The sequence below is a fragment of the Acytostelium subglobosum genome (assembly GCF_000787575.1).
Source record: "Acytostelium subglobosum LB1 DNA, scaffold: scaffold28, whole genome shotgun sequence".
NCBI lineage: Eukaryota > Evosea > Eumycetozoa > Acytosteliales > Acytosteliaceae > Acytostelium > Acytostelium subglobosum.
In genome coordinates this window covers 431109-447204 of record NW_012236505.1, presented here as the reverse complement: position 1 = coordinate 447204, position 16096 = coordinate 431109, and the positions used below count along the sequence as shown (strand labels likewise).

Below are 16096 nucleotides of genomic sequence, written 5' to 3'. Positions count from 1 at the left end.
TGAACTCGTTAAGGAATAGAAGCTCCAAGCCATCCAACAATTTGCAAGAGATTCCAATGTTGATCGCCGTCTCTTGTTTGTCACCGGTAAGCATCCAAATCTTTATGAAGGCACGCTGCAGAGTCTCAATGGTGGCTGGTACTCCTGCTTGAAGCTTGTCCTCTATACCAGTGATTCCAATAACGTCCCAACCACGCTCGATTTGGTTGGAAACATTGGCCATCAATTCGGCCCTATCCTCGATGGCTATCATTGCGTTCTTGTACAAGAGGTTCCATTGCTCGTACTCTTCTGTGGGAATGACTCGCTTGGCCACGCACAAAGTTCTAAGTCCGGCACTGGAGAACTTTCTCAAGACGTCCTCATTCTCCTTGAGCGCAGAGGCATTCTGCTCGACACTTAGACTTGGAAGGATGACACTGTCAGCACCCTTGCAGTACATAATGATCTGATCACTATTCATCTCTTTCACAATCACTGTCATCCTCTTTCTGTCACTGGAGAAGTCTATCACATTCAACAGTTGGTAATATACATTGTCACCGTTGATTGATAGAGTAATGAGTGATGGGTTTCTGGCCTTCAGCTTCACACCATAGGATGTGGCAGCATTGACTAATGCTATCTCATCTGGAGATGATGATGAATATCTCACTATAAACTAATGGTTAATCAACTTAATCAATAATATCAGAGGTGATCCAATTGACAACTTACATGTGCCATCATCATTAGCCTCTGGGATGACTGTATTGCATAGAGTCAAGGCAACAAAGAATTCGACATTCTCTGGGATGCTCATATCAATCTTCACTCTCTCTGGTAAGGTGACAAGTCTATTGCTGGACTGTTTCATCTCGAACTCATTCTTTTGATTGTGGAATGTAACAAAGGTTAGAATGGGTGGACCTATGATCACCTCGATCCATCTAGATTATCTTACCGGTGTATATAGAATAGAGCTCTCACCAATGTCGTCATTGGCATCAATGTTTAAAAAGTAGTTGCCATAGGTATGGCCATTGATACTGCACACCTTAAACTCCATCTCGTTCCTTGTGAGTGTACCGGTCTTGTCGGTAAAGACATACTCCACCTGGCCAATCTCCTCATTCAAGTTTGATGTTCGTGGCATGGCGTAGAGGTCGAGAGGTTCATAGTACATCTTGCGGTCCTTCTTAATGGTCATCCTCTGGAATATACGTACGATCTCAATGGTGACATAGAGTGTGATCGGTACCAGGGTAGCGTAGAGGACAATGAAGGTGAAGAATTTCTGAACGGTCTGCAACAGGTACTTGTCCTCCAGTTGGAGGTAGTCCGATCGATGTCCTATCTTCTTCTCAAAGTACATTCCAACCATGGCAGATAGAATACAGAGAAGAATCTCTGCCACAAGAACACATATCATGATCTATTCATCATGTCTCGAGGTACTCTTCTTTGTGGCGTGCCCATCGTGTTCATCATGTACTTGTCTCATGACCAGTGTACAACACAACACCATAGATCCATTTAGTGTTCATCAGTTGAGTGCCCTAGGGTAGAACATTCGTTAGTATGTTAAGTGATTTAGATTTGTAAAGACAACATACTCTTATCAATAGTTGATCCAGATTCAAAGGTAACATCTCTTGATTGCCAAACTTGACTCTACCCTCATACTTGTAGAGTATGTGAGAGGGTGGCTCACACTCAATGAGGATGTCTACATTCTTAAAGTCCTCTGGTGATCTGAGTAGTTCATTGCTCTCTAATAGGGACTGCTTGACCTTTAAATTGGTCTCACCATCGAGATTTGACGTCTCGATATAGCACAGACCTGGAGAGTCTGATGACGTAGATAAAAGGATCATGTCGGCAGGAAACATCTCCTGATTGTTGACCATGACAATGTCGCCCACCTTTAGATCCTTCCAAAGTCTGTCCTCTACCTTTCCATTGACTATCACCTTTGATGTATTGTGATTGATTCTCTTGTCCGATTGATATCGTCTCTTTAATAACATGCAGCCAGAGAGAGAGTAAGTGTTAGTAATGATCAGTGACTGGATTGAATGTTCAAAATGATGATAACATACAAAGTCCTCATAAGCTTCCTTTACGGCGTTTATAAGGAGCACAACGGCAAGATTGATAGTGTTGGGTCCAGTGGCTACTGGTGACACTGGAGTATAAGTGATGATAAGGATCACTAAAAAGTAAAGGTTGGCTACTCTCCTGAACTATAAAAAATGATAATATGTAAATTTTCCATCAGTAAACCAATCCATCCGTCGATCCATCAATCATTCAATCTTACCTGTTCGAACAAGTTCTTTGGAATGAATGTGAGCAACGAGTACTTTGTTGTGGAGATATAGTTTGATGGATAATGCTGCTTCTTCTTGATGGTATCATTTGCACCACTGATACTCCTGTTGATACTATGTGCCAAACTTGTTGCTCCATTGTTTATTTGAATACGTCTCTCTCCTCTCTGTCTCTTTCTCCTCAACCATTTAGGTAATTGAATCTTGCCTCCTGGATGTCCTGGATCAAGTGCCATTTGATTCTCTCTCCTCAACTAGAGTAACAACAAAGTCTTTTCAAATAAATAAATAATAATAATAACTAAATACCAATTGTTAGTATTATGATATTGATTATGTTGATTGTTTTTTGGAAATGTAGTGAAGAGAATGATGATGTTAAAGCCGGTAGTTGTAGTGGATGTACAAGTATTAATAATAATAATGTAGTTTGAAGTATTATTGATATGAGTGTTCCAATTTCATCAGTCAGCTGCTGATGCTCTCTATCAGTTGTATTCCAAATGTTAAATGTGTATCATCATGATGTATTATATATGGATGGATTGATTATAATTGATTGCCTGATGGAGGGGATTGATGATGGTTGTCGAATACTGTTTGTAAACAAATAATATTATTTAAACGATGCATGCAAACGATTGTTGCCAATAAATCAATCATCATACCCATTTTGGTTGAAGAGACTGACCGATAGATGTGTGTGTTTGTTTGGTTGTGTGTTTGGTGTGTTATCTATTTGATTGATTTGATAGAACAGACACCACTACCACCATGGTGGATCTATATATCTGGGCGATTGACAACATGAACGAATATTGATTGGAATGTGTGTGAATGTTGTTTGTGAGTGTATGTGTATGTTTATATATCAAATTTATGAGGAATACAACTGTTCTAACAATCATGTTCATCCAAAATATACATCATTCAACCAAGACTACCTTACCTGCCTTTAGAATTATTTGTATGAATATTGGTCTCTTGAAAGAATGAACTTGACAGTAAGGTCAAAGATACCAATGGGATATGTCTTTGAAAGGTGTGGCAGTTGCAAATGATACCATCCAAAGATCATTCAAACAAAGCTAAAAATATCTTTGAACCTGGAAACTTTGATGGAAAGGTGCCAATCAGAATCTCCCACCAACAGGTCAAGAAACTTTGAAACGGACCCGTTTTGGGTCCCACCACCTTATGGATTCTTGTTATTATTAATTGAATGATAGACGTTCACAGAGAATAACTGAGGTCCTGCCCTGATGATGCTGTTGTCGTCGTTGACCTCGTTGTAAAGCTGTGTCCATCACCAGAGAGCTGCGTATCAACCGGGAGAACACCCGAAAACCAGAAACTTCCTTTACCAAGTGTGATCGCCCAGTTCCTTCTCCAGCCGAGATGGTAACGTGTCCTGTCAATACTCCTATCGATATTGTCAATAGTTGTTTGTCCAATTGACTGTTGATTGTTGTAGTTGTTGTTGTAATTAATATAAAGACGATAGATCAGTCAAAAGGGTACATACAACTAAATATATGTGGAAGCCAATGAATGCTCCAAGTACAATTATAATGAGCGCTGAAAATACTGTAGATAGTATGATAAGGTATCGTTGGTACTCATTGAACCTATCAGAGAACTGTTTGATTGTTGGCTTGATGGTCAGTGATGAGCTGGCTGAGGTAGCAAAGTATCAAACATTACCAATATCATGTCATCATAGAACAGTATGGATGAGTGAAGTAGCAGATGAACACATCCTATCCAAAGGTAGATTAAGAATAATATAAAGAATCGATAGTTCCTAAAGCCAATGCAATTGGCCATCCATGCTTTAATGATACAATGGGTCCAATGTGAGTAACTTATGTTGTTGGTATACCAATGAATGTGTACATACGACAATGATGATCCATCTTCAAGACACACTTGTTACAGACGTTGCAATGATGACAACGAGGTGGTTTGGGCTGTTGACATTTCTTGCAGTAGGACCAATCACTTGTAATACTATCGCTGTAGACTGTGATCGTCAATGGTTCGCCAGTGGACGAGGAGGATGAGACATCCTCCTCAATGTCATAGTCGTGACCCTTTGTGCCCAATGATGGCGAGCCAGGATCGGTCGATATACACTTGTAGTAGTTATAGTATATACAGTAGGTGACGTACATCGAGTAGACAATGTCACCAAAGAGATCGAAGCGTGTGAAATAGTACATGAACGTCAAGTCACTGCTGGGCAGCAGACCCGGTAGTATATGCATAAAATAAACATAGACGACAACTGTTATCATTGCTGTGCCACCGCCCACAAACAATGGACCTGCTACCCTTGTCAGTATGTTCAATGAGAAATGAGGCAGTTGCATATCTATATATCTATCTTTATCACTTTGTTCATGTTGTATGTGTGATCGAGTGTGAATGATTCATCCGAACGAAAATGAACATGATTAATACCAAGCGTCTCTTTGCACCTCTACCTCTCAAACGATAATAGGAAATGGATGTATTACTTGTGGCTGGCTGACTTGGGTGCCGTTTATTTACAATGGTACAAAGATCTTCGGTTTGTTTGTTTGTTTGGTGCGACATCGTGTGCGCAAAGAGAGAGAGAGAGAGAGGAGATTGGAGTGTTGTTGACTGTGGTTGGCCGGACGAACAACAACAAGATCTTGTTGTTGATGCATAGTACAAAAGAAGAGAGTGAGATGGTGGAGAGGGAGAGAGGGAGACCGAAGATGAATAGTGAGGGTGTTGTGTTTAGAAGGGAATAAAGTCGGTGCCACTGTTGAATGAACCAAACTCATTGTCAAACGATGTGGTGATGGAGGCAGGGAAGTTGTTTTGATGTTGTTCGTTGCTAGAGTTGCTGTTGCTGCCTCCATGATGGTGATGGTTGCTGTGATGGTTGCTGCTGCTGCCGTGTTGTGGTGCCGATGAGTATTGGGATGAGCTGTTTCCATGGTGGTGATTGTGGTGGTTGTTWTTGTTGTTGTGATGGTTGTGGTTGTTGTGATGATGGTTGTGACCGCCGTGACCATGACCATGACCATTGCCACTGCCATTGACGAGACCGCTCGACGCAACAAGCACTGGGCTTGCTGAAGATGAATTGGGACTGGAGGGCATTGGAAACGAGATGGCACTCTCAGTGATAAAATGATCCAACAGCTCATTCAGCGTCTCTGAATCGCGACTGGACATGTTCTTGAAAACTCGGCGCACCTTCTCGGTACGTTGGCGCGGCTCCAACTGATTGTAGGCGTTGAGCATGTGTTTGAAAGCATCGTCAAAGTCCATGCGATGGTTGCCGCTGCCACTTGGGAAGGGCCCTGACGATGTTGACCCTCCAATCAGGCTGCTGCCACTGGAGAATCCGTTGTTGGAGAGAAATGATGAAGAGGACGACGACGATGTTGGTGGCCGGAAGTTGTGATCGAGCAGACGCTCGATAAGACGTTGTTGCTCATTCTGTTGCATCTGGATCTTTGTGACCGAGTCCATCAGTATATCATTCCACGAGCGCTTCTTCTGAGGCTGCTTCTTCTTTTGCTGCTCAGGCTTGGAGATGACCTTGATGGGCAGAGTAACAGCGCACAGGTCCTTGATTGGTTGCTTGGTGGCCGGGTCAAAGCCCTCGACCTTGATCTTAAAGAACATGTCCTCGTGTTGCGATGTCAGCACCTTGATCCTGAGCTCGACATTGACAACGTCGCCCAGCTCACTGGGTGTGAACTTGTACTCCACTGGCTTTGACTTTACAAAGTCGACCTCCTTCTCCTCGTTCGTCTGGAAGGAAGCAGCGGTCGACGAGTCATTGTCGTAGATGAGCTTGGCGTCAAAGGCCACGTTGTTCAGATCGACGTCATGGTGTTTCAGACGGAACTGCACGTTGAACGGACTGTTCTTGATGACTACGCGTATGTTCTTGTGGAAGCCATTGCGAGTGATCTTCTCCTCAAAGGGCGAAGACTGTTGCACGAGCTCAAGTCGCTCCATCATCGTCGTAGAGGGGGAATGACGATGTTGCTGGTGATGTTGTTGGTGTTGATGGAGATGGTTTGCTGATGCAGAGTGACTGGCGGTAGTGGCTTGTGACAGAGAGGGCAGAAGAGACAATGCGTTGAAAGACGAAGGTGGTCCAATGATGTTTGCAGAGGGCGACTGCTGTTGTTGTTGTTGTGTCTCTTCTTCTGGCGGTGACGCTGGAGGTGGAGGACTAAGGTTGAATAAATCGTACAGTTTCTTTTAAATAAACTAGATAAAAATCAATCAGATGGAGAAGTAAGAAAGTGAGTGTGAGTGAGTGATTAGTCGTCACCATCATCAGTGATCATTTTGTGGTGGTGTGTGTTTGGGGCTTGGCTTCATTCAATTACGTAAAAAAAAAAAAAACAAAGACCAAGCCCAAACACACCCACACACACTCGATCAAAAAAGCCCCAAACCCAATAACCGTTTGGTTTGATACCTACTACACACACAACAGGGGGTGGAGTGCGCGAAATTGAAATGGGTTTGTGGCAATTCGGCCGGAAGAGGAAATGGAATAGTTGTAGGAGGTGTTGATTGAGCAACAGGTCGGTGTAGTGAGGTGGGGGAGGAGGAGGAGAGTGTTGGGAGAAGGAAGGGTTGTGGGTTGTAATTAATTCGAATGAATGTCGATGATAACAATGCTGATTACGAATGAACAGCACTTGGAAGTAGTAATGGTAGTATGTTTGGTAGTTGTAATATTATATTGATTGTTTTGTCTTTATATTTGTGAAGTACATAAATCACACTACATTATGATGTATGGGTAATGATAGTGAGATAGTGATTGAATGGTATTGTCTTTGTTGTTAATGTAGAGTGTGGTGGAAACTCACTGTTTGTTGAGTTCCGTCCTTTAAATCCAGACGGCCAACAACCAGCACCCCGCCCATTATCCTATAAATTAAATTCAAAACAAATTGTTGTTGGTGCTGCTCATACCAACTAGTCAGTCACCCCTTGGTAAAATTCTGTGGACTTTGCTTATTTGGAGCATTCCTTGGCAAAAGCTAGACCAACCCACTTGATCAAGTGGCTTTGAACACAGGGATGAATTTCAATTTGGAGACTTATTAGGTAGTTTTTAAACTGGGCTTAGCAATTGAACATACTTTCCGTTGCTCTTTCCGTTTCAAAATGATCATCACTGACCAAATCAGGAAAGTGACTGTTGGAAAAGTGCAACTACCATTCATAATCTTCGATGGTCACATACCAAGTTCGCACTCACACTCTCAGTAACAAATCTTCAAGAGGGAAGTGACCAACTGAACACAGACTGCCGACGTCATTGTCAATGCGGGAATGCGGAATTCGCAAATTCAAAGTGAACCAAGTTCTTTGATTCACAAGTGGAACTTGCTTTCAACTGACCAAGTGCACACTTGTTTACAAGTGAAGTGATTAATCACTGGTTTGTGGACATAATATTATTAGTCTTGATGGAGTAGTAGTTGAAAGTCATTACTTTGGCAACAAGTCACACTCTCCATGTTTTGGTATAACGCTTCGGGTATTATCGCGTGCCATTAATTTGTAAATACAACATAACTTGAATCAATGTAAGTATTGTTGACGATGACCTCCACCTGGCACACTCCCTCCTAACAGCAACAGGAGTATCAATTAATCAATCAATCAATCAATCAGAGCGCAAGATCATTATTCATAATCATGCTCTCCTTTTTTGATCTTTGAAGATGGAATGTTAAGTCATCCATTCATTGGTTCAAGGCTCGAATGTTGTTGTTGTTGTTGTTGAACATTGAAAGTAGATAATTAATAATTTTTGAAGAGTAGTGAACACGTGTTTGTAGTTCTTCGTTGATTGGATGAGCAGACAAATCTTTCGTTGGTTATGGGCGGGTTGACTCCTAATAAGGTAACTTGTCAATTGTTTGATCATCACATTGTGACACGGTTCATCCTCAATTTAGCCCTATAAAAAACTATGTAAATTAACATCTCCTTCCTTTATATAACCTTTGGGTTGTATGTCATTAGGTAGTCGACCAATTTGCAAGTTGGGCAGCCAAATTCTAGACGACCACATGATTCTGGTCAACTAGTTGTTGTCAAAGATCAGATTGCCCAACAATTCAATCAGAATCTCAGTTTCAAACGTGGTGCGTCTGCTCAATGTCCCGCCAATAAAATTGATTATTTAGGATGATGGATGGAGTGTTTGTGTTCAATGTTACTCAGTGTATTTATTCGATCACCTCTGAACATCATCTCCTCCTCACTCTCATTCTCGATCGGTTAATATCAATTATATGATGTAGATCATTGGTAATGTGTTCCATTTATCACTTCACACACTCTCTCTCTCCTATTTCACTCTTTGTTAAGTAACTTTACAGGACTAGAGAGTCAGTCAGCCAGTCAGTAGATCATCTATTCCCTTTATTGCCCATTCATAACAGTTAGCTTGTTCAAACACAAACAAAACAAACAAATACAACCAAACCAAATACACTCCATAGCCACCACCACTACTACCACCTTTAACTCATTCCTGCCATTGTCATCACCACTCGACCAATTCATCAGATCTACCCCAGTGTTTAGGAAAAGGCATTGATGATCATCACCCACCCTCTATCCATCTATCAATCAGTCATTATGCATTGTAAATTATGTGTTTGTATGTTACCACGTTGTTAATGTTGGGGGAGGGAGGGATCACCCACCTTTCTCGACGAGGGTTCAATGATGTAATGATGTAGCTGGCTGGCTGTGAAAGCACAGGCCTCATCTGTTATATTTACGTCTACAAATACCCCAATCAAGTTCGTTACTGAATAGATCCACCCCACTCCATATGGAGAAAGAGAGGGAGATAGAGCTGGGGGCATGTGACTAGTCAAGCCCACCTCCCTCTCTCTCTGCAGTACCAAACACTTAATTATAGGTGTGCCAATTCATCCATCCATCCATCCTTAACATCATCATCATTATAATTATTCAAAATTGAGCACTGATCAATTAATTAATTTATTACGAAGGCGCCCTTAGAGTACTCCACTGCTATTGGTAACTTTGCATCCATCAATCCATCCATCCATCTGTCGATCACACATTATCACCTTTTTTGTACAATTCCCTAATTGTTGTTGTTGTTGTACAAACTATTTATTTATGTAATATATTATTATTCATTCAATCACATGAACAGTTCAGTTTTCCATTGGATCATAGCCGACATCATATAGAGTTGATCGCGAGACAACACCCACCCATATACATTATATTATATATATATTCACAATAATACTGAAGACAGACAGTCAAACAACCAGATCAGATCTATCAGGTACCTACACTTCACACATACAACTGACCATTCATTGGTCACCGTCTACCTATTCATCTAATTACACATACACACATACCCACACACAATCACCATCACTAAATGGAATCTTCAATGATCTGCCAACTCGAATTATTGATCAATAATCGCCATTACCAACATAAACTACCCCACTCCACAATCCATCTATATACAATGGGCGGTGAAGGATGTAGTAAACTAATTATATCTCTATGTCTGAGACATCACCACCAGGGTGTCGTCAGTCATTTCACACACGCTCTCCATATGGAATCAGTGTGATTGTTTGTACACGTGTGAGAGTTGCTACCAGTCGACAGTGTTGAGTGATCTGCCGAGTCTACTACTTCCACTATTCCCCATGCTCTACAACAACCAACAACCAACAACAACGACAACTTCAGATTGGTTGGATGTAGGTGTGGAACGGTTGGCAACATTTTATAACTCGGATCATTCGTGTTGAACAATACATCAGGCGACCACCACATCATCATCATAATCATAACATAACATAACATATCATATATTATCAACAGTGTGCCCCCTAAGCCAATAATTGTCTTGTCCACAACACATGTTCCATTTCACACTGCCCGCCCTATGTCCGTCCATAATGATTATAATGTGGGGGGTTGGAAGGATGGACGAAGGGTGGAGTCGGCAAGAGTTGGAATAGGATTGGTTGTGGTTCGTCCTTCGTTGATCGAATGGCATTGCCATTGTCATTCAACACACAAGCACCTTATCTACCAATCAACCATCATCATCCACCTATCAAGGTCTCTCTTCTCTCCAAAAGAGTTGATTGACAAAAAAAAACTCATCAACATTAGACAATTTCCATTCATCAACAACAGGACCACCAACTGTTCAATCAACAGGCAGCAGCTGCAGCAGCAACAGTAATAATTATTTGTGTGTACACATGTTAAATTTTGATCAAGAGGTATGGCCTCGATTCGTCTTTCTCTCTCACTCTCACTCACATTTCTCCAACTCAATCAAATATTCATTCACTCCAACAACATCAACAACATGATGATCAAAGTTACTAACTCTATCAAATCAATGTACAATAATAACAAATATAGGAGATGAGTAATTTCGACCAGAATCCTTACTATTACATGCAACAACAGCAGGGACAACATCAACAACATGTTGGCAAGAAGGAGGAAAATGATCACGACGATGAGGATTCAATCAGTACCAACAACAATAACAACAACAGCAGCAACAGTAGTCAATTCAACACCAGTGGTGCTGGTGGTGGTATAATATTACCTGATATTTCAGAGTCCAAACATGAAGTCACCTCTCCATTGATATACAATCAATATGGCCAAGAACAACAACAACAACAATTTGGTCAATCATCGTCAACTCCGAATAGTGCACGATATGTTACATCACCCGAACCCGAACCACCATCTGCGCCACCAGCAATCACCAGTCCTGAGATACCAGACATCTTATGTACACCAGGCACTAGGGCACCCTATATCATGGACATGCCAAACATTGTAATATCAACAATGTTGGGCAAGGCACACAAGGACGACCCCACCTCTGTCATATACACCAACACCACATCGGTCTGCAAGAAATGGAGGGAGTTGTCCGTGGCCAGACTGATGGACTATGTCTACCACCTGCCGCAGGATCGACGCATCACCAACTTTTTCAACTCGATGGCCAACAATTCCTATCCCAACCTACACACACTTCACTTCAAAGTGCTCACTCCAACGCTGTACGACGTCAGTAACTTTGTCCGCCTCATTCTCACTCTCAACAAAACAATCACATCGTTCGAGTTGCCACAGAATGGCATTGGAAACAAGGCGGCCACTGTGATTGGAACATGTCTAGCCAACAACACCACACTTACTCGACTCAATCTCTCGTTCAACTCTGTTGGCAATGAGGGTGCCGAGGAGATTTCCAAAGCACTGGCAACCAACACCACTCTTCTCTGTCTGGACCTCTCGCAAAATTGTATAGGACTCAAGGGCTCAAAAGCCCTGGCCACCGCCATCCAGACCACCACCACACTCCAGACGCTAAACCTCTCCAAGAATAGATTCGGCACCAAGGGCATCGACCTCATCACTGAAGCCTTTGGAAAGAATTCTGGCCTGATCAACTTTGACTTCTCCAAGAACGAGCTCACTGACAAGAATGCAAAGATATTTGGCGAGGTCATAAAGCGCCATCCAACGCTCCAGCACCTCAATCTCTGCGACACCTCACTGAAAGCAGAGTCCATGCGGTACATCTGTGAGGGTGTCCAGGTCTGCCCCACCATCCAAGGACTTGACCTCTCACGAAATGAGTTTGGCTTCAAGGGTAGCAAGAATCTTGCCGTTGCCCTCCAACAAAGCTCACTCACCTTCCTCGACCTGTGTGGCAATGACATTGGAGACAAAGGAGCTGTGACCATTGCCGAGGTACTGGCCGAGAATAAGACACTGACCAATCTCAGTCTGGCCTTCAACAATATTGGCTCACAAGGCGCACAGGTACTGGGCAACTCGATAAAGACCAACAATGCACTCACTCAATTGGACATTTCAATCAATGCCGCCATCGGTCCGATTGGTGCCACAGCCATCAGTGAAGGACTGTGCTACAACAAGAAACTGACCTACGTATCGTTCTGCACCAATGGATTCGGACCACAGGGTGCCAAGGCCCTGGCCGAGTCACTGCGCTACAATCAGACCTTGACCAAAATAGAGCTGCGTGGTAATGAGATTGGTGATGATGGCTGCAAGGCCATATGTGACGCATTGCGAGGAAATACGTCAGTAGTGGAGATCAATCTATCAGCCAATGGCATCACTAACGAAGGCTGTCGGTCATTATGCGAAGCTCTCTGGTACAACCGCAATATCGAATCATTGGTGCTGACACACAACTCAATCAATCAAACTGGTGTCCAACTGATGAAGGACACTCTTCAACAAGGATACATTGTCACAGTGGACACATATACATATCCGCCACAGTCTCAGACCACCTTGTCCAATCTTTACGTCCACCGATCGAGTGGCAAGATATGTCGAGTTGTCATTTAAACACACACAGGGACTATATTATCCACTCAATCACTATCAATCCAACATCGAACACACATAATGCGCATATTTTACCATACCGATCAATCAGATGTACAGCAGTCCTCCTCCTCCCTCCAAACTCCCCCCCAAATATATACAAGGGCAATCAATTACTAATGCCATGACACACACACACATAACATATTTATTAATGATATTGATAATAAAGGTAATAAATATCAATCAAATTACCTACCTATATATAAATATAAAAGTATTTACCATACTTGGATTACTATAAATTTATTACACTACATATAATTCAATGAGAGATAGGTATGGTGGATGGTATAATTTCTTGATGGACTGGATGGCCAGACCACACTCTTGGAAAAGCATCTCCCAATCATTCCTGGTACGCTTGAATATTGATATGATGGACATCATCACCAGACTTGATATGCCAAGGTTGTTCCATTGCTGATCCTCCTCGCGACATCCATTCTCATCGACTACAGAGTCGACAACGATCAGAGTAGCATTGAGTCCGTTGGCCTTTTGCTTCTTGAGCACGGTGGATATAGAATGTAGGATCTTTAGACAATCATGACGGTTCCAGACGCCGAGGATCTCAGACAGGATGTACACTTGGCACAGTGGGATGGTGCGCGATTGCAGAGCGTCGCCCACTCTGAATTCGATCTGATTGTTGGCCAACAGATCCTTCTTTTGAATGTCATTGTTGGCCATCTCGACGGCATGCTTGAGTGTCTCCTCCATGTCCAGCACGATGACGTTGGTGCTGGGATGGTCCTTGATGATCTGGAAGCCAAGGTAGCCAAAGCCACCGCCCAGGTCACACACGCTGCTGTACTTTGAAAAGTTGAAGTGGCACGATATCAGACTCTGCAGCTTGATCACCTCCGCCTTTTGTTTCATTGCAGCGTCGAATATCTTCTTGAGGAAGACGTCCTTCTCGTCGATAAAGTTGAAAAAGTTGGATGGATTGGCATGCATCGACGAGTGGCACTGCTCCAGACAGTCCTTGGTAGAGCCCCATGCCTTGGCAATCGATGGATGTTGAAACAGACCGTAGGTGTTGTCCATTCGATCGTTATAAACGTCCATCAGGTTATAGTTTGGTACAATTGAGTTGGCAGCGGCACCACTGCCACCGCCACTGCCACCCTCTGGACTGACTGGAGGGGCATTGATTCGATAATTGTTGTCATCCTGATTGTATAGGATATGACCCTCCTTTGACAACTTGTTGAGAAGGATCTGCAGTGATCGTTCGCTGCTCTTTGTGATTGTGGCCAATTGTTCAAGAGTCTTGGCGCCACTGCGCAGACTCTCAATGACCTTTAGCAAGAACACCACGGTGAGACACTGAAACACGATAAAGTCGTGTGAGATGCGATAGATCTTGGCCTGTGACACGATGTTGTCCCAGTACGAAGTGATTGAGAATAGACATTGAAGTATATAGTTGGCAATGATCGGTGGTAGTGGCTCTTTAGAGTTGACCTTGCGCATCAGAATGCCAACATAGAAGAATATGAATACAGATAGTATTATGATGCTGGGCAATCCAACCAGCAATGATGATGCCAACAGTGATGAGAATATTGATTCCATTATTCCAGTTACTACTAAATGATCAATAAATTATAATGTTGTTGTTGTTGTTGGATTGTTTGATTGATGTATGTACAGGAAATTATTGACTGAAGATTGATTGATTGATTGCGTGAGTGTTTGTTATGGACAACCAAGACAGAGTTGACAGGCCACCAATGTTGATGTTGTTGATGTGTTATTATATTATATATATATATAATATGGCTAGGACTCTGTTATTGATCGATCGTGATAAAGTTGATGGGTGAAGTGAAGAGGGGAGGGAGTTAGTGATTGCGAATTGAGTTGTGATTGATTGATTGATTGACTGTCTGTCTGACTGTCTGACTGAATGACTGACACTTGGGTGTGCCAACCAATCAATCAATCAATTAATATCAATCACTCACCTCACTGATTGACTGATCATCAAGGATGGAAAGAGTAATGCATACAAGGGTGATGGATTGTGGACAGCAGGGGGGTCTGGAAACTCATGGATATAACATTTAAAATGGAAGTAGAGTGAGGAGATAGAGATAGTGAGAGAGTGAGAGTGAGAGACGATGTCAAATAACTGATGCTGTTGCTGCTGCTGCTCTTCCTCCCGACAGACGGTCAGCGCGGCGGTCAGCTGCTGTGTATAGGTGTGTGTGTGCGAGAGTGAGAGCTGTTGCTTCTAAAATGTCATCCGACTGGCTGGCGGGCGAGGACGCACTGCAATGCGTGGTTTGATGTCCAATGGCAAACCGAGTGTGCAGGAGAAGGTAGACGCGCAGAGTAGTGTGTGAGGTTGACGTGATCGATGGACGGCCAAAGGGTTAGAATGCAGTTGTTGCTGCTGCTGTTGCAGGTGTGGTGGGTTGATGCTGTTGCTGTTGCTGCTGCTGCAGGTTGTTGGCGTTGTGGTTGTGTTCTCTTCTTTGATAGGGCAACATCAATGTCTATCCCCTTTCACTCTCGATATTTGTTTGATTGTTAGTCCAGACGTGATCGTGTGTGTATGTATGTCTGGTTGATGCTTGTCTGTCTGTATAAATGTATGTGTATATATATATATATATATATATGTATGTGTTGTATTTATGTACAAATATCAATAACAACGTAGCTTCCTTCTTTCCTTCCTTCCACTGTTCTGTTGCGTGCAAGGCAGGCAGGTGCCTTCTCTCTGCTTCACGAGTGGTAGTGGTGGAGGTCGTAGTAAGAGGGGTGGTAGAGGTGTGGGTGGTGATGTCAATGTTTAGTTGATGGTCGGATGGATTGATGGTTGGTTGGATGAATGGTTGGATGGATGGACAGGTGTTATAAATATACTGTTTGGTGTTGTTGGAAAGTAATAATTGACATGAGCTGGCATGATTGCTTGATTGCTTGCTTGCATGCAGAATGTATTGTTGGTGGAGGATGATGCTGGTGCACGCTAATGCTGTTGGTCGAGTTAGGGAGGATCGTCGTCGTTTGAGATGTAAAGGATACACTCTCCTCCTGATCATGTGTGTTGACTGCTCCAGTACAGGGCACCTTTGGGGGTGTTGATGGTGTGTGTGTTTGTGTGTGTCTTTGACCATCCTTCATTCATTCATTCAATCAATCCATCCGCCATCACACACTCAATCACACATACACACACTCACTATATAATACCACACACTCTCTTTGTCTAATGATTGTGATCGTTATCCCAACCAGAACGTCATGTGATCAAAATGATCATTTTA

The 16096-nt window shown here is 42.7% G+C and overlaps 4 protein-coding genes across 4 annotated transcripts; 1 reads left to right on the top strand and 3 right to left on the bottom strand.

Moving 5' to 3' along the window:
* Positions 1-4177: 4177 nt before the first annotated feature.
* SAMD00019534_107520 (hypothetical protein) lies at positions 4178-4579 on the bottom strand (the record flags this gene model as incomplete). The annotated part of the gene is made up of 1 exon (XM_012894187.1): positions 4178-4579. One exon carries the CDS (start codon positions 4577-4579, stop codon positions 4178-4180), a length of 402 nt encoding a protein of 133 aa, XP_012749641.1.
* Positions 4580-5084: 505 nt separating this feature from the next.
* SAMD00019534_107510 (hypothetical protein) lies at positions 5085-6371 on the bottom strand (the record flags this gene model as incomplete). The annotated part of the gene is made up of 1 exon (XM_012894186.1): positions 5085-6371. A coding segment is annotated over one exon (1287 nt), but the record flags the coding sequence as incomplete, so codon positions are not given.
* A 4449-nt stretch (positions 6372-10820) lies between these two features.
* Positions 10821-12773, top strand: SAMD00019534_107500 (hypothetical protein; the record flags this gene model as incomplete). The annotated part of the gene is made up of 1 exon (XM_012894185.1): positions 10821-12773. One exon carries the CDS (start codon positions 10821-10823, stop codon positions 12771-12773), a length of 1953 nt encoding a protein of 650 aa, XP_012749639.1.
* Positions 12774-13061: 288 nt separating this feature from the next.
* On the bottom strand, positions 13062-14393 carry SAMD00019534_107490 (hypothetical protein; the record flags this gene model as incomplete). Its single annotated transcript, XM_012894184.1, has 1 exon — positions 13062-14393. One exon carries the CDS (start codon positions 14391-14393, stop codon positions 13062-13064), a length of 1332 nt encoding a protein of 443 aa, XP_012749638.1.
* Between the last annotated feature and the right edge of the window lie 1703 nt (positions 14394-16096).